Below are 21,563 nucleotides of genomic sequence, written 5' to 3'. Positions count from 1 at the left end.
GAAATGACCGTGAAACACTCCTGTCTTCACACAGCTCTGTACAAAAGCAGAAAGGGGAGCGGATCCTTGCATGCCTCTGTTCTCTTAGGAGGACGAGCTTTCTCTGAAGTTGCCAAACCCATTTTCCTGTCCGTCCCTTAGGCCAGGTTTGAGTCCCAGGCCTCTGCTGTAGCTGCCAGGGAGAAGAGGCTGGACTTTTTCTTTTTCTGGCTTTTTGAACCACGTCTTGGGGAGTGGGTTATGCCAGCAAATGGGAGGGAAGTGGTGGGCGTGGCTACTGAGTAGGTGACCCACCAGTGTCTGCCACCCTCAATACTGCTAAGGTAGCACTTCCTAACTTTATTCCCAGAAATCCAGACAATAGAGGTCGTAAATTGATGACTGGATTTATGACTTGTTACACTGGCAGGTTATTTTGCTTATTTTGCATTCCCATCCCTCCCCCCAGCTGAGAATATGAACGCTTCGTTGCAGTCTTTCATAAATGTGTTTTTTTTTTGTTTATTTTTTTTTCTTGGAGTTTGATTTGCCAACATATAGCATAACACCCAGTGCTCATCCCGCCAAATGCCCCCCTCAGTGCCCATCACCCAGTCACCCCCACCCCCCGCCCACCTCTCCTTCCACCACCCCTTGTTCATTTCCCAAAGTTAGGAGTCTCTCATGTTCTGTCTCCCATACTAATATTTCCCACTCGTTTTCTCTCCTTTTCCCTTTATTCCCTTTCACTATTTTTTATATTCCCCAAATGAATGAGACTATATAATGTTTGTCCTTCTCCGATAAATGTGTTTTAAATAGATATTTTTATGTACGTGTGGAACATAGTAGGAGCACGTTCCTTTTATTATTGCTATGGTCCACAGTTTACCTAATGTCTAAGTGAACAGATCCCCCACCATATTGTTGAGACCGATCTTTTATAAAAGGACTTCTGAGAAGTCCGATTGCATTGCTCAATGTTTGTAGTTCCGTCACTTTAAACTTTTAGTTTACTATCCACGTTTCTCCAGTGCTAGAAAGCTATACTTTTCTACTCTTCTCCCCGGGGCCTAGGGGAGAAAAAATCTGAAGTGTGAAAAATTGCTAAGTGTGAAAATACCTGTACAGGGTACTTTTTTGGTACAAAGGGAGGTATCTATATGCTTCCCCTAATGTCTTTCTCATCTCTTCTGTGTTTCTGTACGCTCTACACCATTGCTGCTTTTTTTTTTTTTTAAAGATTTTATTTATTTACGACAGACAGAGAGAGGCAGAGACACAGGGAGAGGGAGAAGCAGGCTCCATGCAGGGAGCCTGACGTGGGACTCGATCCCAGGTCTCCAGGATCACACCCTGGGCTGAAGGCGGTGCTAAACTGCTGCCACCGGTGCTGCCCTACACCATTGCTGTTTTACTGAATTTATAATTTCAAGCCCAGAGCTAGTCAGCTCTACTATTCACCTCCTGTGGGAAAGTTATGTGACCTCTCAGGGCATCTATAAAATGAGATGAAGATGCCCCTTCTTGTGGGTGCCTCCTCTTCCTCTTGCTCATTTATTTTGTAGCATTAGAAAATATTTTTACATGGACAGAATTCATAATATAATCTGTGTCTTTCTCTTTCTGATTTTTCACACAATTTTTGCTTCTTCCTAAAATGAAAATAATTCCAAATTTTTCAAGTAAAATCATAACCCCCAAATTTTATTTCTGCACAAGAGTAGATTACTTTCAGATTCTGCAGTCTGCTTCCTTTAGAAAGAACCTCAAATGCTCGAGTCTTAGACTTAGCCCTGATGACATATATACTGTCTTTAGTATTCAAACAAAGTATTTTTATTGGGGGATCCCTGGGTGGCTCGGCGGTTTTGCACCTGCCTTTGGCCCAGGGTGCCATCCTGGGGTCCCCGAATTGAGTCCCGAGTCAGGCTCCTGGCATGGAGCCTGCTTCTCCCTCTGCCTGTGTCTCTGCCTCTCTCTCTCTCTCTCTATCATAAATAAATAAAAATAAATCTTTAAAAAAAAAGTATCACAACAAATCGTGTCTCTAAGCACTGACAAACATGCATGAGTATAATTTACATATGGCTATCATAGTTTTAAGGAAAACTGGAATCCTGTTGATCAGTACTGCAGTGTCATTGTTTAACAAATGTCATCTCATCACTTGTGACTTTATTTAGATATGTAAGAGTTAGAAAACCCGACTTGAAATAGATGTAATTATGTACTAACAAAACAAACAGAACTAGAATTCCCAAAGGTCACATGGAAAAAGACAACAGGTCTCTGTTCCACATAAGTTAGGAGCCATCTCCATTTCTTCCTTTTTAAAAAATTCACTTCACTGAGGTATTATTTATATACAAAGAATTGCACTTCTTTAATGTGTATGGTCTGATGACTTTGGGCATGTGTAAACACCCGTGATACCATCCCCACAATCAAGGAAATAAACATATCCAACACTTCCTAAAGTTGCCCTGTGTTATTTGGTTTGGTTTTGTGGTCAGAACATTTAACGTTATTCTTATTATTAAACATAAGATGAGGTATAGGCCAATAGATGTTACCAGACAAAACAAGGAACAGAAATAGAGAAGCTTACTTTGGCTCAATGGAGATAAAATATTGTACTTATTTATTCATTCCTCCACAAATTTGCTCAGATATTTATTGTGCTCCTACTATATTCTACAGGCTTTGTTTTCAGCTTAAGATGCAGTGGTGGAAAAGAGAGAAGTTTCCCATCAATGCCACATATTATTTATTTACTTTTAAATGGGAGTTATTTTTAATTTTTTTAATTAGAGTTCAATTTGCCAACATATAGCATAACACCCAGTGCTCATCCCGCCAAATGCCCCCCTCAGTGCCCGTCACCCAGTCACCCCCACCCCCCGCCCACCTCCCTTTCCACCACCCCTTGTTCATTTCCCAGAGTTAGGTGTCTCTCATGTTTTGTCACCCTCACTGATATTTTCACTCATTTTCTCTCCTTTTCCTTTATTCCCTTTCACTAATTTTTATATTCCCCAAATGAATGAGACCATATAATGTTTGTCCTTCTCCGATTGACTTACTTCACTCAGCATAATACCCTCCAGGTCCCTCCACGTTGAAGCAAATGGTGGATATTTGTCGTTTCTAATGGCTGAGTAATATGCTAGATTTTAATGGGGAAAACAAAAGAAATGCTTGTATTTTGAATACTTTCAACTACAATGCCTCTTAATTTCTTTAGTCATTTAATTATTCATTAAGTTATGTTTGAAGCAGTTATTTAAAAATTATATACAATATTTTTATTATAATAGTGATGTAGAAATTTTATAAAAATATTAAAACCATCTGTAATTTCTTAAATATAGCAAACTATGACTCTCATTAATGTGTCTTTGTCTATACGACCTGTTTTTTTCTTTCTAGATACTATGGGCCATTGTGATTTTCTAAAAAACAGATGTGTTTATAAACTTCCCCTTTTGCTCTTAAGTGTTCTTTAAAAACATGATTTCTCCTATTCTAAATCAGGAATAGGTATGCTGCAGTTTGTTTAACTAGTATCCTGTCACTGGACTTTCAGGGCTGTTTTCTAAAGTTTAGTTCTTTAAAGTAACCCTGTGATAAATAGCTTGTATACACATCTTGGTATGTGTAAGTGATTATGTCCTTAAGGTCAATGTCTGGATATGGTTATTACTGGGTCAGAGTGTATGAAACATGTACTGATTTTATGCATAATGCCAGCTATCCCTCCAAGGAATATAATTTTACCAAATTATAATTTATCAATACTTATTTCCCTGTGTCCTTACTAGTATTAGGTGTTTCCAGTCTTATTTTTTTTCATCCCAGCCCGATTTTTTAGAGAAAAATTTAGGTCATTGGTTTAACTTTCATTCATTTGATTAGAAAGAAGTTAAGCAGTTTTACACATTTACTGCTCACTTGTCTGTTTGGTGAATTGCCTTTTACATTTCTGCCCATATATATGTTTTGGGCTTCATCCTTTATATATATATATATATTTTTGTAAAAATCTTTGTATATTAAATATCAATAGCTATGCTATTTTATATATTTTATTTTTCTGTTTCCTTTTCCCTTTATTAGGGTATTTTTGACATTTCATTTTTACATTGTTAAACCCCATGTTAACATTTACCTTTAATTTTCTGTGGTTGCTTTTATGTTTAATTATTTTTCCATTTTCATATCAGAAATTATTTTCCTGAACTTGAGTGAGCTTCAGGTTCTTTTATTTTTTATAAAAACAAGAAGCTAGTAGGGATTTTTTTTTCATAGTAGGAGTTTGATTGTTGCTCAGTTGTCCTGGTATGTGTATATGTTATGTATTTTTTTGTTATGTATTTTTTTATTAAAGATTTTATTTATTTATTCATGAGAGACAGAGAGAGGCAGAGACATAGGCAGATGGAGAAGCAGGCTCCTCAAAGGGAGCCGGATGTGGGACTCTATCCCAGGACTCCAGGACCATGCTCTGAGCCAAAGGTAGACGTTCAACTGCTGAGCCCTCCAGGAGTCCCTGTATTTTTGAATTTTTAAAATTTGTTTTGGAATAGACTTTCCATTCTTTACTAACTTTAAGATTCTAATAAAGGTGGAGATTTAGCTCTGGACAGTTCTCTCATGATTTGTCAATCATGCAGGATAAAGCTGTTGTAACTGTTACATTTTTAGAGTGTATTTAAATATTTGTGTAATTGCTCTTAATTTGAATTTTTCAAAATCGTCTTTGCAGGGGTGCAAACTAGTGTAGTACAAATATCAACGTTATTGATAGATAATAAGAACTATAGAAGTTTCAAAATGGAGGAGACCACATAGGATCTTGGGGGAAGATGTAACACTTGGGCTAGGCACAGAATGATGAGTCTCATTTGACCTGGCAGAGGAGGAGGAGAAAGGGTTTGCCAGATGGGGGAAACAATACCCAATGGTGTGAGTAATAACACCTAGAATTGTAGTGAATAAGCATTATATTATGGGTGATGGGAGAAGCAGAGCACAAAGGATCTAATATTTGTCAAGTACATATTGAGTGTGAATCACCATGTTAAGGATTGTACAGGAATAACTGAGGTTAGCTGAATCCTCATACTGTTTCCTGTCTCAATTCATGCTCAGTGACCTGCTTTTGCTCTGTTATAGTTTGGATGCAGAAATCATATTTCTTTGAGTTTCTAAAAAAACAAAAACCCAATTCACTCACAAAACTTTTGTTAATCAATGTAAACCACAGTTTCTTGACATCAAATATCATAGACATTTTGGGCTGGGAAGTCCATCATTTTGGTGCTGCCCTGTGTTGTCCATTGTAGGATGTTTATCCCTGCCTTGTACCCACTAGATGCCGATAACAATCTTGCCACCTAGGAGGGACAAACCAAAAATGTCTCTAGACATTCCAAATGTCCCCAAGGGGGCAAGTCAACTCCGAGAATCACTGACATGAGTGATACCAAAGACAGAAAGGTCGGTGGAGGGTTTTATGTTGAACAGTGCAAAAGTAAGAAATACCTTTTCTTTGTTTTCACTCCCTTCTTGGTTTCTCCGCAGTTGAGTTTGAGGAGTGGTGTTTTGCTTAATCTATTGCAAGGTTTCTCAGCTATAGCACTATTGACATTTGGGCTACATGATTCTTTGTTTTGGGGAGTTGTCCTGTGCATTGTGGGATGTTTAGCAGTACCCCTGGTCTTGACCAAGGAGATGCTAATACACTGCCCCTGAGTTGTGACAACCAAATCTGTCTCTTAACATTGTCAAATTGGCTCTGATGGAGAACCACTGATGCAGATTATACCAAGAATAGGAAGGTTGTGGGGACTTTATTCTTCACAACCTGTAAGATCTCATTTATAAACCCTCTTTTCTCCTCTGAAGTCCTTTCCTCATTACTATGCAACTGGTTTTTGTGGTTTTGTTTATGGTTTTTCAGGGATTGTCCATCTCAGCGCCAATAAAATTTTGTGCCAAAAGATTCTGTGTTGTGTGGGGCTGTCCTGTAGATTTTCAGGTGTTCATCATTATACCTGACCTCTACCCACTAGCTGCCAGTAGCACCTTCCCACCCTCTCCAATAAAAAACCAATGCTATCTCCACGTATGGTTAAATGTCTACTGGAGGAGGGGCAAAAATGCCCCTGGTTAATATTGTCTTGTACATATTAACTGTATTAAAATGAAAAGAATGTAAATATTGGAATCAGGCACATCTGGGTTAAAGTATCACTTAACTCCTTGTTAACCAGATTTAGTAAAGCAAGTTAGTTCCTCTGGCCCTGTTTCATTTTCTGAAAAATAGGGGTAAGATTTCCTTCTGAATGGGTTTTTTTTATAAAGATTATAGATTATTAGACAAAGCACCTTTTTATATTTTAGACACTCAAAAATGCTAACCATTTTTATCAAGAATTTTATCGAGATATTGAGCCTATATTAAGAGCCTGTTAGCCAGACTTTAACCTCAAACACCTATACCTATTTACCTCTTTATTTCACTTAATTTTACTGACTGTGGTCACAGCTGGGTATGCTAGGAAAAAAGATGGTTACATTAGTTTTTTACATTTGCCTGAGATTGTAAGGCTTGATAATATTCTTATAAACATTGAATTTTAAACTTTAGTGTCATTAGAAGGACCTCTTGCAATTTGAGAAGTTTCATATTGCTTCTAAATAAAGCATTCTAGACAGAATTGGAAATTAAGACTTCAACTAGAATTGGTTCCTCTGCCAAAAGTGTCATTTGGTCGAGTTTTTAATGTTTTTCCCAGTATATAAGATATATTTTACTTTCACATTAATTTTTTTCATTATGTGTATATGAAGTTTGGGCCTTTTCCAGACAGATCGAAAAATAAAATACAAGAAGAGAAAATAAAGACAATCTGTGAGTCACATTTCAAAAATCAATAAAAATGCAGGAAGTACTATTCTGCTCATTAAAAAGGGTTTCATTGTTCAATTTGTTAAATGAGAATGTGATTTTCTTCTTACATTAGAAAATAAGGTGTTAAAAAACAGAAAAATAGAAAAGAGTGTTAGTAACGGCTGGGTTACACAATTTTTGGTTACAATATAGAATTTAATGGTGAAGGGGATCCTAAAATTTTCTAATATAACCATCCCAATTTCTTTTAATTTTATTTTTTTACCATCCCAATTTCTTAAAGTGAGGCCTACAGAAGATAAGTGACCTCTTCAGAATTTTTCCTCCTCAGAATTTTCAACCAGTGATAAGTGATAGAGTTGGTATGAAGATCTGATTCCCAGTGAGTCAGACACCATGCTCAGCTAGTCACATCTATCTGAAAAAATGGAATCATGGAATGTTCTAGAAGGTTGACCATTTATTTTCAAATGAATTTTTTCAAATTAGGGAATGTTAATGGAGGTATTTTTAGGGATTGTTGTGGCACTGCTAGGGGAAAATAGAATATTTTGACTAGGATAAACTTGATGAAAGTTGTTTCAATTCAGTGTGACTTTTTAAAGCAAGAAAAGCACCATTGTTATTTGCTACCAATCTTTTAGAGACAACATAGATGGATATGGCAGGCTATAAAAGAGACTAGACTTTAACCCACAAATAAGGGGTGCTTGGGTGCCTCAGTCTGTTAAATGTCTGAATTTTGGTTTTGATTCAGGTCATGACCTCAGGTTGTGAGATGGAGCCTAGCATTGGGTTTGCACTGGGCATGGAGCTTGCTTGAGATTCTCTCCCTCTCCCCTTTCGCTCTCTCCCCTCCCTATCTGCCTATCCCTCCCCCTCTGCCTTCCTCTCCCTGCCTCCCTTCTCCCCTCCCTCTCAGCCTTCCTCTCCCCCTTTGCCTCCCCCTTCCTCTCAGTATCTGCTCCCCTCCCTCTCCTCCTTTCTGTTGCCACTTCACCCCCCTCCTCCCCCACCTTCCTCCCCTCCACTCATGCATTCTCTGTCTAAAAAAAAAAAAAACATATAACATTTAATTTTTTTTCAAACACTTTTGACTTTATTAGGGAACATACACAATATTGAATGCTTTGTATTTAAGAACTGGTAAACAGCAAGTTAAAGATGTTTTAACCTGCTTTAAGGTGTTTCTAATACTTATGTATCTTGAAAACTACGAATGTTTAATAGATCTTCAATCTAAGAGTAGTGTAGTAAAACTCTTCAGTGTTGGTATCAATAAAATTCCGTGGCTTTTCCATGCGATTTTGATTTTTTTCTTGTGTCCTTTTTTTGTTTATGCATTTTATATCGCTCAGCCATTGCTGTAAGATCTTCCGGGACACTCTGATTTGCTCGTTTTAGAATCGTAATCAATTTGCTAGCGATTTTCCAATCATTTTGAGTTATGAGGGTAATTGATACACCCGTCTTTCCTGCTCTTCCAGTACGCCCAACTCTATGTACATATTCTTCAATATTGCATGGGAAGTCATAATTATATACATGTGTGACATCATTAACATCAAGACCTCTGGATGCTAAATCAGTAGCAATCAATATTTTCACTTTTCCAGTTTTAAAGTCCTCCAGAGCATACTCACGATCATACTGTTCTCTGTTACCATGCAGTGATTGCACTGGTATGCCCTGGATGCTTAAATCACTTGATAAGTCATCAGCAACAAGTTTTCTGCTCACAAACACGATGACTTTGTCTTGGGGTGACAGGCTGTGTAGGAAATCTTGGATAAGAGATCGTTTTTCTTCTTCTGTGGTAACAATTACATTTTGCTTCACGGTATTAACAGCAGCTAGGTCCAGAGTACCAACATACACCATCATAGGCTGTTTCAAATAAGATTGAGCAAGTCGACGAATGGTATCTGGCCAAGTTGCACTTGTCATAACAGTCTGCCGATCTGGGCGCACATCTAATAAGATCTTCATTATCTGGTGTTCAAACCCCAGATCTAGCATTTTATCTGCTTCATCTAAGACTAAGTATGTTATGCTTCGTAAGTTGACTAAGTTATTCATTTGCAGATCATTCAGTCGTCCGGGAGTTGCAATAATGATATCTATGCCTTTGGTAAGGTCTTGTATTTGTTGTTCTCTATTTCTGGAACCATATATACAAATACTTTTAAGACCTTTGTATGAATACTTAGAACATTCAGCATCTACCTGAAGAGCTAATTCTCTAGTGGGTGTAAGGACTAGCATGCCAGGTCCATTCCTTTCCTCTCTCGATATTGGTTGATTATTGAGGTGAATAAAGCCAGGCATTAAATAGGCCAAAGTTTTGCCTGTTCCAGTTTGGGCAACTCCAATAAGATCTATTCCTTGTAAAATAATTGGCCACGCCTGTGACTGAATTGGCATTGGCTTTTGAAAACCTGCTTTTTTAATGTTCCTCATAAGTTCAGGATAAGGTTGGAAAGCATCCTGAAATGTACAGGTAGGATTTGGGATGGGGCGCTTTTTACCATCTTTCAGGTCGTCACACATTACATCAAAATTTTCCTTTCTCCAGAGGTCTACTTGAACTTTAGACAACGAGCTTGTGGCTTTAGATTCTACGTAGAAATTTTTCGTAATGGGTGGTAAATCTGCCCATTTTCTTTTTTCCCACCCTGCAACTTCTGCCCTGATTTTATCCCAGTCTATCAGTGGCTGGACTTGTCTACCACCAGTGCTCTCCGCACGAAACTCCCTTGTGGCAGAGGGCTGAGGTGCGGCACTTTCAACCCGGGACTCTGAACTGGAGCTACGTTCTTGTTTCTCAACAAGGGCTTCTATAGCTGCTTTGGCCTTGGCTTTCATGTCCCTGGCACCAAAAATTTTTACCTCTGCTTCAGAGTCACCTTTTATGATCTGTATCTTGGTGTTTGTCCTGGCCTGGATGTCTTTTATCTTTGCTCCACCACGACCAATCACCACACCGATCATATTGTTCCTTAATCTAAAGCAGAGAGGTGGTTCTCTGGTGCCTGAGGCCCTAAGGTCCACGTAGCCCGAGGGGCCGCTCCAGCCTCGGCCACTTCCGCCCCCACTTCCGCTGTTGCTGCCGCCACCGCCTCCGCGCTCCCGGTAGGCCCTGTGATCTCGAGGCTGAGGGTCTGCCTTTCTGTGTTCTGGGGCCCAGGCCATGGCTGAGGGGGGTAACGCCGGTGTTGGCCACTCGCCTACCTAGAGTGGGAAGATGTGCTGCGAGGGCTCTTCCTCTTCAGGCGCGAGGCCAGCGGGGCGGGCCATGGCACTGGTGAGTAGCTGGGCCACCCTTTTGAAGGGTCTCCTTTTGTGCCGTGGTGGCAGGGGCTTTATGGGCCTGACCAATCACAGGCCTTGATATTTGCATGAGGCAGGCAGGCCCCTGTGACACAAAATTCAAAGTGACGCTGTAATGTGACGCGCCGGTGATAATCTTGGTACTCGGTTAGGTAGTGTTACCCAGGGTTTCCGCGCTGTAAAATTATTTCTCCCTTTCCATTACAGTACTAATAGAGAATTATGATTATTCTATTCTTTGGAAGCAATTCGCTAAGACTAGCTTACCCTCAAAGGGTCACTTCCTATTTAAATTCAATTCTTTCTAACATTTTATAGAAACAGTAATGTTCTTTGTGGTCCGATTTGGAAAACGCTGCTCTGGATGAATATTGATTATCGAATGATTTTTTTTTTTCATTCAGTTAAGACTTACCCTGAAGAAACACAAGTCCTCCACACTTTTTTATGAATTACACTAAGAGTTTGAAAGCATTCGCAGTACCTTTTAGTTCGGGAACTATTAAAAAGGGAAATTCGTTGAGTCAAATGTGGCTTTTACTTAAGAGTATACAACATTTTTCTGTCTTTGTCTTCATCTTTACCTTAAATGATACTGTGTATCACAGAACCGCAGGATTCTAGAGGTGTTGGGTATGTTAGGGTCATTTTGGGTTTTTTTCCTTCATTAAAGAGAGAATGAAGTTGAGGCACTGATATCCTTAAGGCCTTGCCTAGGAGTCCTCAGCAAATCCTAGAGAGTGTAAATTGAGAACCATTACTTGACTTATAGACAGGGGCTCTCATTCCTTTACTGTAAAATGATTTGTTTTTATTCCTGTTGTTTCATATGAGTCATACAGAGGAACAGAAGAAGCCATGATAATGAAGTGAAAGAAAGTCAGAGTGGGGAGAAGGGTAGCCGTGCGCAAAAGCAGTGTACTTTGTGGCAGAACTCACTGTAGTGAATTATTGGGAAAGGAGACTTTTGTAGGTATTACAGGTACTGAGAGATATTGTGCCTTCAGGGTCATTCCCTACCATTGGAGAAACTGATTGTCACCTAAATTAAGGGCCACCAGTGTGATACTCTTTGTTTCAGAAATCTCTGCAACAGTTTAATCTCCTTTCTGAAATGTTCCCATTAGATAATTACCCTGTAGGTTTTCTAAAAAGAAAAACAAAACAAAAAACCGGAATATAAAAGTGTAAAGTCGTCAATTGGATGGATTCTAGGGGAGCAGCGGGCTCAGAGGTTCTTATAGAACAGAGGGAGGCAAAAAAGGAAGGGTTGGAGTTTCTGATAAAGTATATCTAAAGAAAGGTAATGAGAGTGTACTTAAGGCATTCTTCACCATTTTGCGTAGGGTGGTCTCTAATACTTGATAGGTAACAATAAAAGAGTGAAATATTACAGGCAGTGAAGTGAGGTAATTTTAAATCACTTTAATTTCCACAGAATTTTCCTGTAGATAAATTAATGTTGATGTCCTAAAGCATTCTTGTAGGTGAGACTTCCTTAGAAATGATCTTGATAGTATTTTAATTTTCCTTGGTAATCTAAAGCAACCTAGTCTTGTGGAATTCCAGTTGGCATGGATAATTATAATAATTATAGTTGATTTTACATATGTAAAGTACTTTATAGTTTATAAATACCTGTAGAAATGGTCTACTTGGATGCTAAGTATCTGGCCATTATTCTGTTCTGCAGGTACAATATATTATGGCAAAGGCTGCCATCATCATTGCATACATTGGTGTATTTATTTTGTGCTCAGAACCATATTCCATTATGTAGAGCCTAAAGAAGTGGCAGCAGTATGTGGTAGTGGTCAAGAACACAAGAGTCTAATTAACTGGATTCTGCTCTAAGTTCTATCATTTACTAGCTGTGAGTCCTTGAGCAAGTTCTGAGTTTCTTATGTTTTGGCTCTGCTACCTGTGGAATGACACAGTAATACTTATATACACAGAGACACACACAGTTACACTCCTTAGTTCATAGTAGGAGTCTCCAAATCTCAATAAACCATGTTACAGAAACAGTAGGTGTGTAGAGACAATTAGGGAAGTTCCTGAATGCCTGTCCAAGAATTCTCCTGATAGAATTTCCTCTGTCCACATCAAAATGAAAATAAGATTAATAAAAATTTGCTCATAAATCTAAATTAATTCATTTAAATTTTTAAATTCTAACAGCATATCCTCCTTTTTTGTAAAATATGCTTTAGAAAGTGAAATGAGGATCATAAATGATTTTTAAAGATCTCTACTATGGCAAAAAAAAAGGTAAAACTAATGCCAGTAACTAGATTTGGCTTTGAAATGTTACTTGTTTTGAAACCCGAGAAATTGTAAGCACTCAACTAAAACATTAGCAAATAAACATAATTCAGAATGCTATTAGGTATTATTCATGATGGCAGGCCAAAAGGCCTGGGAGGCTGGAAAGTTGAAGCAAGGCTCTTTAAGGGATGTAGGTCTGTTCTATCACTAGGAGGTGTGAATTTCCAGATAGGAGGATATTAAAGTTTTAGGGGAAGAAACAAATGTGGCTTTGGGGAAGGGATGAGGGCAGCCTGGAGGACTAGGACAGAAGATTTAGGTTAAGGAGAAAGGGGAAATGGAGAAAAATAGTTTGGGTCAGAGAAGTTGGAAAAGAGAACTTTCCAGAATCAAAAAGACAATCAAGGATGTTTCAAATTACTATGGTAAAAAAAAAAAAAAAAAAAAAGGAGGGGGAAGGAGTGAATCTAGAGTGAAGGAGTTCTTTGACACTGTCAGTATTAATTAGGGAAGCAGGGCCATATGGGGAAAGCAGGATGCAGTGAAGCGAAGAATAGGGGCTGTGTCTGTGATATTTTAAGTATATTGAACTGAGAGACTGGAACAGAATGTGGCAGTGCTAATTCAAGAAGGGAACAACTAAAAAGAAGAGACCCAAGTAGCAACTAATATTTTTAATCCTACTATATGCCAAACATGTCAAAATGCATTGTTTCAATTTAATGATCATAGCACCTCTGTAATAGGTGTTTTCCTCCTTTCCCCCATGAAAACATTGAAACTCCTAGTTGTCACGTAGTATATCCAAGTTCATGCAAAGGTATGGTAAATAACTTAGATAAATTTAGACACGGGTCTGATTTGCTTCAAGGCCTTTCTCCCTCCACTACACTCCCATAGGTAGAGGAAAACATGTGTGATTTAGTGCCTCCCTGTAGAGATGGAATGAAAGGAGTGTTTAGTCAAAGATGACTCAAACTACATCAGTTGGGTTGGAAGACTCCCTCAGCTGAAGCAGAGCTCTGGGACTCGGGGGTCTCTGGTTTCCCAACCCAGGAGCCCATCAAGGTCCCTGCGCTTCCGCTTCCGGAGGCACCGACTCCACGGAGCCCCCGCCCCTCACCGCACCTGGAGCACGGGCCTCTCCAGCGGAAGCCCCTCTGTTTAGTAACTGCTGGAGCTGCCGCGTGCTGTCTGGGTGGGGCTGGGGGGTCGGGCGGGAGGGTGTCCTGGGTGACGCCCCGGTGCGGGCACTATTGCGCAGATAGTTGTTGGTATCAGCATTGCTTGTTGGGGTGTAGTCATCCTAACAGACCCCAAATGTCGATTGAAAAGTACTACTAGTGAATTCATCATCTTCAATCCATGTCCCCAGGATAGCAGAATGAGCATGGAACTTATGGATGTTCTGGACAAATGGACATTGAGAGCCTTCAGTCCTGAGGATACTACAAGACTGAAATGAGGGTTGTCATTCTTTAGCCATGAGTGTTGTTGCCTTCTCAGGTTCCACGGAGACCAATAAATCTCTAAGAGAAGAGAACAAGTTCTGTGTCTTACCTGGAGAAAGAAGGTCAAATAAAATTTTTAAGATAATAATAAATTTTTTTAAAAAAAGGAAATAATAAGCCAAATTGGAAAATGAACTTAACTGTTATTTTAAATAGTGCTCTTTACTTCTATAATGGGGTCAACACCTATTAGTCTAACATTGAATTGGCATCATGTAATGTGCAGAAGTACATAAAACTTTTTATCTATGTACTGCTCATAATTTCCAAGGTGTTACCACCTTAAGAGTTTCAAAGCTACTCCATTTCAAGGTGGCAAGTGAAACTTAAAAAGTGGTCCTGGTGATTTTGCTCAGGTTTATTCAACAAGTTAGTGGTATATCTAGGACTTGATCAGTTCTCATTCTAGTCTTTTCAGAATGAGGATGACTCCAAAGAGGCAAGAATTATCTTTACAAGACAAAAATCAGCATATAATAAAAAGACAAGTACCAAGATATTTGAGAGAAATTCACATTTGTCATTAAAAACAAAAACATTTGGGGATCCCTGGGTGGCGCAGTGGTTTGGCGCCTGCCTTTGGCCCAGGGCGCGATCCTGGAGACCCGGGATCGAATCCCATATCAGGCTCCCGGCGCATGGAGCCTGCTTCTCCCTCCGCCTGTGTCTCTGCCTCTCTCTCTCTCTCTCTGTGACTATCATAAAAAAAAAAAAAAAAACATTTGGTTCTTTGTCCACAACCGCTAGAAATGTTTCTGTGATGAAATTCTTTGCTTTTGGGATAATGACTTAAAATTTGACAGTTCATTTCTAAGAGAAGACTATGCGTCCTTCCAGTTTTTGTTTTGTTTTGTTTTCATTTCTGATGTACCCTAGCTACTCTATAAAAGTTATACATAGTTTTTTTCAGAGTAGAAAGATAAAGTTCAGCTGCCAGTCACAGCATGTAAGTTTTAAAAGCTATGTTGAAGCAAGCCCCTTCAGAACTGTTACTCTCTAGTATGTTGAAGTGCCTGGATCTAATGCTGAATGACTATATTCCCTACATTTTCTTAAGCTAAACGGAAAGTACATAAATCTAACTTTTGGTCTTAGATTGACCTACTGAATAAATAGAGTAACTCTTAATATAATTTTAACATCTCTCAGAATGTAAGTAAATAAGAGCTTTTTCCAAATAAACTTGCCTTGCTCACAAAAAGAAAAAAAAAAAAGACTCGAACTGATAGCTTGGGGACTCCCAAGCAGCCAAGAATCTAGGAGCTGTTTGGCAGGGAAGTTGGAGAGGAAGTCATTTATAGTGCAAAAAGAAGATTTTGGTTTCAGATGTGTCTAGTTTGTGGTGGTTTGGGGAAATGCAAGTGGAAATGTGAAGCAGGACTGGAGATTTGGGACTGTAGTTCAGATAAGAAGACAGGAAAAATAGAATAATCAGTGTAGAAAGTAGAGTTTAAACAGAGAAAATCAATATTCTTCCCACAAAATAGAGAGTAGTGGCAAACAGGATTGAGAATATCTTTAGGAGTCAGAGAAGCCATATGATTAGATAATGAGGAGGGAAGTACAGGGAACCAAGTGAGGAAATAAGAAAAATTCAAGAGAATAAGAAGAGAGCATTATAATAGGAAATAAGGCAAGAGAACAGGCTGAGAAGACCTGCTAAATAATATAAAATACTTCATGGAGGACAAGGAGTAAATAAACTGCTGAAGGTAGGAGAAGGCAATTAGCAATGAACTTTTGTAGCATGATAGAAAAACACGTATTGCTAGGGAAGCAATTGGGAAGAGAGACAACTGGACCACTGGGGAACCATGCAGTGCTGGGGAGAGAACTTAACAGCTTGTACCAAAAGCTGAAAGGCAGTGTCTTAATTTCTTTAAAGATTGTATTTATTTATCCATGAGAGAGACGAGAGCAAGGCAGAGACACAGGCAGAGGGAGAAGCAGTCTCCTCGCAGGGAGCCGGATGTGGGACTCCATCCTGGGACTCTGGGACCACGCCCTGAACCAAAGGCAGCCGCTCAACCACTGAGCCACCCAGGTGTTCCAGTGTCTTAATTTTAAAACAAGGATTCTAGGAAACCGAGATTTCATGGGCAGTTACTGGGATTGTTCTGTTAAGGACCCATTGGATTTCAGTTAGATTACTTACTATGAATATTGGAAGGAAATGAACTCTAATAGTCTTTCAAAATACATGGAAGAGTAGAATGAGGGAGAGAAGCCCAAGGAAACAAGAACCATTCATTAGCAGTTTCAGAAAAGGAGAGTCTTCATAAAAGGAGGAATAGGGAGTACTGGGAGTTCTTTCAAGGAGACTACAGTGATATTTTTAGTTACCCACTGAACCTTTCTCTATCAAATTTAGTTTATTCTCCACAAAGTGAGGAAGTGCATTAGTTAGATATATGAAGAAGTGAGGCTATTGAGATAATTAAATCTCCTTTCAGTACAAACAGTAAAAACAAAACAAAACTGTAAGCTGATTAGCACCTGCAATAAACACTATTGGAGAAATTCTTGCTTACCAACTATTTCCTATGGAAATTTTAACATATTGGCATGAGTCTTAAAAATAATAAGCTTCAGTTATCCCTTGGCTCTATTTTGAGTCATTTCAAGGGCTTTCCAGGACCATTGCATTTCTGATAGTTACAGTGTAGGTAAGTAGAAAGAACAACAGTTATCTACATCATTTGCATTATATACAGAAGCCAAACAACAGTCCTTAATATCATGGGAATCTAGAGGTGAGGAATGACTTGGAAAAGCATCTTTCCTAACCTTCTTCTTTGCAAGTGAGAAATCTAACATCTACAGCAGCTTTGTCCAGTGGAGACATGATGTGAGTCACACATACAATTTTATATTTTTTAGTGGCCACATTAAAAAGAATAATAAAAGTGAGAGACTTCTGATTCTGGACAAGATGGTATAGTCACATTTCTCCCTGTTTCTTCTGCTTATTTATTTTATATATAAAACAAGACTCTGAAATCTGGAGAGAAGAATGCAGACAAGCTAAGGATTCCAAAATCCTTGACTTAAGGGTTAAATTAACCAAAAACTAAAGGAATGACGAAATGGTGAGTTCTGTAGGTAGTTTCTTTTTGTTTGTTTTTCCCTCCCTTATATCCTAGATTGGGTGCTGGAGAAGCCTGCAACTTAGAAACACCCACAGGCAAGAAAAAAAGTCCCAAGGAAAACCTGTTCTTTTTTTTTTTAAGATTTTATTTATTTATTCATGAGAGACATAGGCAGAAGGAGAAGCAGGCTCCCTGGAAGGAGCCTGATACAGGACTCCATTCCAGGACCCCGGGATCACACCCTGAGCCAAAGGCAGATGCTCAACCACTGAGCCACCCATGTGCCCGGAAAGCCTGTTCTTTTAAGCCAAAGGACCAAGGAAGGCCCAACCTATCAAGAAAGAAATCTGCTAATAACTCCCCTGCTCACTTATTGCAGTAAAAAATGACACCACCAGTGCACTTCCCCTGCCCCTATCAACAAAGGCCAAGTGCAGAACCTAGATTTCTGTCCACATCCATTGGTAGCGAGTCCTCCTACCTCTCCCTGCTATGGTGATGTCCAATGAGACCAAGTCTTCATGACTATTTTTAGCACTGTGCATAGGTGGGTGATGAGATGCTCTCTCCACACCTATATCCTCCCACCATCATTAGGTCAATAGAAACCATGTGGGGAGTCTGGAGTTTCACCCCTCACCTAGCAGTAATTTGGTATACCTTATTTTTTTCACTATGTATGTGATATCTGAGTGAAGAGCCTGGGCTTCCACATCTGCCTGGCAGTAAGGAAGCAGGGCCCACCTTCCCATACTAGTATGGTATCAGTGGAGGCTTTTAAAATTAGAGATTTATTTTTTTTAAGATTTATTTATTCACGAGAGACACAGAGAGGCAGAGACATAGGCAGAGGGAGAAGCAGGCTCCTCACAGGGAGCCCGATGTGGGACTTGATCCCAGAATCATGCCCTGAGCTGAAGGTACATGTTCAACCGCTGAGCCACCCAGGGGTCCCTCAAAATTGGAGATTTAAATAATATTGTACATTTTGTACATAAATACATTTATGTGCATAGTACATAAAGCATCTAAGACAGAAAAATCACCCATCATAACAAGAATTAGGATGAATGAGGGGAAAAGCATGAATAGATGCCAACTGTGAGAAAAAATAAGCATTGAAATTATCTGAAAAAGATGTAAAGGCAACCACCATTTTTTAAAAGAAGCTTCAGTGAGCATTTATCAACAGACTTGAAACAAATGACAAAAGAAGTCTTAGCAACAAGTCAAAAATGCAAAGAAGAAAACTTTAGGACTGAAAAATACAATAATCAAAACTCCCTTCATGGGCTTAAGAAAGGAATGGAAATGAAAGAGGAATGAAGTAGTGGTCTTAAAGGTAGAACATTGGGAATTACCCAATTTTAACAACAGGGAGAAAAAAGACTGAAAAAAAAAATAGCAGTGCTTCAGAGGCCTGTGGACAATAATACAAACTCTGATGTTCCTTGGAATTGCAGAAGATGAGAAAGAACATGGATATGGAAAAGTACTCAACAGAATGAAGACTGAAAATTTCCCAATTTCCTAAAAAACATAAACCTACAAACTCAAGAAAGCCAAGGAAATCCATGCCAAGACAAAGCATAATCAAATTTATGTAATCTAAAGATGAAAAACTCTTAAAAGCAAATAGGAAAGACACATTACCAATAGGGGGAACACCTGTTCAAATGATTGCAGAGTTGTCACGAGAAACCATGGAGGCCAGAAGAAGCTGGCATAAGATTTTTTTGAAATGCTGAGAGACAGGAACAATCAATCCAGAATTCCATATACAGAGGGGATAACTTCAGAAATGGAGATAAGCTCAAGATATTTTCAAATGAAGGAAGGCTAAGAGAATTTGTTGCCAGCAGACCTAAGGTAAAATAGTGGCTGATGCACATTTTCTACATGAAAAGGTAATGATAAAAGAAGGAAAGGAAACAATAAGTGAAAATATAGGTTAAATACAATAGTGTCCTCTTCTTGAATTTTATAAATAATGTTTGACATTTAAAGCAAAATTATAGCAATATATGATATCATTTTAAGTGCTTTAGAGGAGATATTTAAGACCAGTATATGACAATTGGGAAGACTAAAGGGACATAAAGAGAAAGGGCTTCTACACTTGATCGTACTGTAAAATAATACTACCATAGACTGTGTTCAGTTGTAGATAAATAATACAATACCTTGAGGAACCACTAAAAGCCATACAAATACATACACTCAAAAGCAGTTCACGTAAATTAAAATGAAATTCTAAGAATTTTTCAGGAAACATGCGCAGGAAACATGCGCATCAATACATGCTCAAAATTATTAATCATGGGACACCTGGGTGGCTCAGTGGTTGAGCATCTGCCTTTGGCTCAGGGCGTGGTCCCAGGATGGAGTCCCACATCAGGCTCCCTGCTTCTCCCTCTGCCTGTGTCTCTGCCTCTCTCTGTCTGTGTCTTATGAATAAATAAAGAAAATCTTTAAAAAAATTATTAGTCATAAAGGTAATGGCAATCAAATTCACAATGAAATAGCACCTCATACCAACTATAACAGCTGTAATAAAAAGACAAAAATAAGTGGTGATGTGAAGAAGAAAGTGAACCCTCATACTCTGTTACTAGATATATATAATATTGCATTCATTTTGGAAAACATTTTGGCAGGTTTTCAAAATGTCAAATATAAAGTTATTATAAAAATAAATAAGGAAATAAAGTTACCGTATGACTCAGCAATTCTACTCTTTGGTATCTACCCAAGAGTAGTACAAACATGTTCACATAAAACTTGTACGTAGATGTAAATAGCATTATTTATAGTGGTCAAAAAGCCAAAAATAATCCAAATGTCAAGCACCTGAGGAGTGGATAAACAAAACGTGTTGTATACATACAGTGGAATACTGTTCAATAAAAAGGAACGTGATATTGGTGAATGCTAGTGTAGCTGATACTTGAAAACATTCTGTGAGGTGAAAGAAGCCAGTCGTAAAAGACCACGTACCTTATTATTTCCATTGGCATGCAATGTCTAGAGTAGGCAAGTAGAGAAACTAAATGAGTGGTTTCCCTGGGCTGAGGACAGATGGGGGAGGTGAGGTGGACCTCAAAGCGAGGCGAGAGGGGTAATGTGTAGTGACTGTTACAGAGTTTGGTTTTGGGTGATGAAATTAATTCACGGTGACTATTTCAAAACTCTGTAAGTATACCAACAAAAACAAAAACAAAACAACCCAGTGAATCGTTCACTCTAAACACACAAATTGCATAGTATGTGAACTGTATATCAATAAATTGTTAAATAATATATGGACCCATATGAAGCTTAGGTTCCTAAGCACTTTGCCCCCTTTCTTATATGTGAATTAAGTGCATGCTCTAATTTTCCCCTCTAAAAGCAATACGGTTGACAAATGAGAAAACTGAGGCAGAAATAATGTATTATTTTCCAAGGTCACACAGCTAACTCCTGAGCTCCACAAAGCAAACTCAAACAGATTTCCTGGCTCTACACAGAGGTGATTAACAATAGGCTGGGGAAAGATGGGGCAAGGCAAGGAAAGGAAACCATTTCCAATAAACATATTCGGTTGTGATAATCTGGGATAAAAAAAGGCAATCCGGTATGACAGAAGTTTTTATTGCCTTCCTCAGGGGCTTCAAAACTGCTTGTAGTTGATAAAGCCATTCAGAGTAAGGATTTAGGACAAGGGCTTATACTCAATTCTTTGCAGTGCACATTACTACTGAGGGATATAGCAGGTGACTTTACTCTTCAGTAAGAATCATTGTAGGGGAAGAGAAACACAAATGACAATGTTAACAACTGCCGAATCTTCTCTTTGGGAGTTTATTGATATTCGTAAATGATAGGAGTAGAAAATTGATGGAAGGAAAGGTAACAGCCTTTAAAGGTGGATTAATTTGGCATGTTGTTTTTCTGTCAGGCTTATTATAGCACTTGACAGGAAAAAAGATGCATTTGATGCCATTTACTCTTTTCAACATGGCCATTACTTGAGAAATATTATCACTTTTGATTTTTCAATTTTTGCTGAAATGGTGTTTGATATAGTTTTGTTCTCATTATGGAGTCTCTGTCTCAATTTGCTGAAAAAGATTGCAACCCCAGTGAAGTATGGCAGAAAATTAATTAATGTGTGTGGCTATTTAAAGATCATTCAGGGAGAACATCAAGTGGTATTTTCTAGGCTGTCTGACTTTGATCTGAATATTTTTTTCTTGCAATGACATGGATTTCGTGGATGGCAGCCATGAGTTAAAACCTGGAAATTTCTGAAGTTTGAATGTCCCAGCTCACACACTGGGGTCCTCAAGGGTGGGTCAGTGGGGAGAGGAAGCAGCTGAGGGAAAGGGGGGTGGAGGTGAGGGAAGCTAGTTTGCCTATTGAGGTTGACCTCAAAAGACAACTGTTCTATTTCTGGTATGCAATGTCCAAAAAGCATGTTTATCT

At 38.8% G+C, this 21,563-nt stretch overlaps 1 protein-coding gene across 1 annotated transcript; it reads right to left on the bottom strand.

Moving 5' to 3' along the window:
- Nucleotides 1-8,173: 8,173 nt before the first annotated feature.
- DDX53 (DEAD-box helicase 53) lies at nt 8,174-10,090 on the bottom strand. The gene has a single exon (XM_025997409.1). The coding sequence runs from the start codon at nt 10,088-10,090 to the stop codon at nt 8,174-8,176; it is 1,917 nt and encodes a 638-aa protein (XP_025853194.1).
- Nucleotides 10,091-21,563: the final 11,473 nt, after the last annotated feature.

Source organism: Vulpes vulpes, chromosome X (assembly GCF_048418805.1).
Source record: "Vulpes vulpes isolate BD-2025 chromosome X, VulVul3, whole genome shotgun sequence".
Classification (NCBI taxonomy): Eukaryota; Metazoa; Chordata; class Mammalia; order Carnivora; family Canidae; genus Vulpes; species Vulpes vulpes.
The sequence above is the reverse complement of the archived record's forward strand: the minus strand, read 5'-3'. Positions and strand labels throughout refer to the sequence as shown.

Excerpts from the sequence above, each read along its gene's own strand:
- DDX53 (XM_025997409.1), bottom strand. The coding sequence starts at position 10,090 with ATGGCCTGGGCCCCAGAACACAGAAAGGCAGACCCTCAGCCTCGAGAT.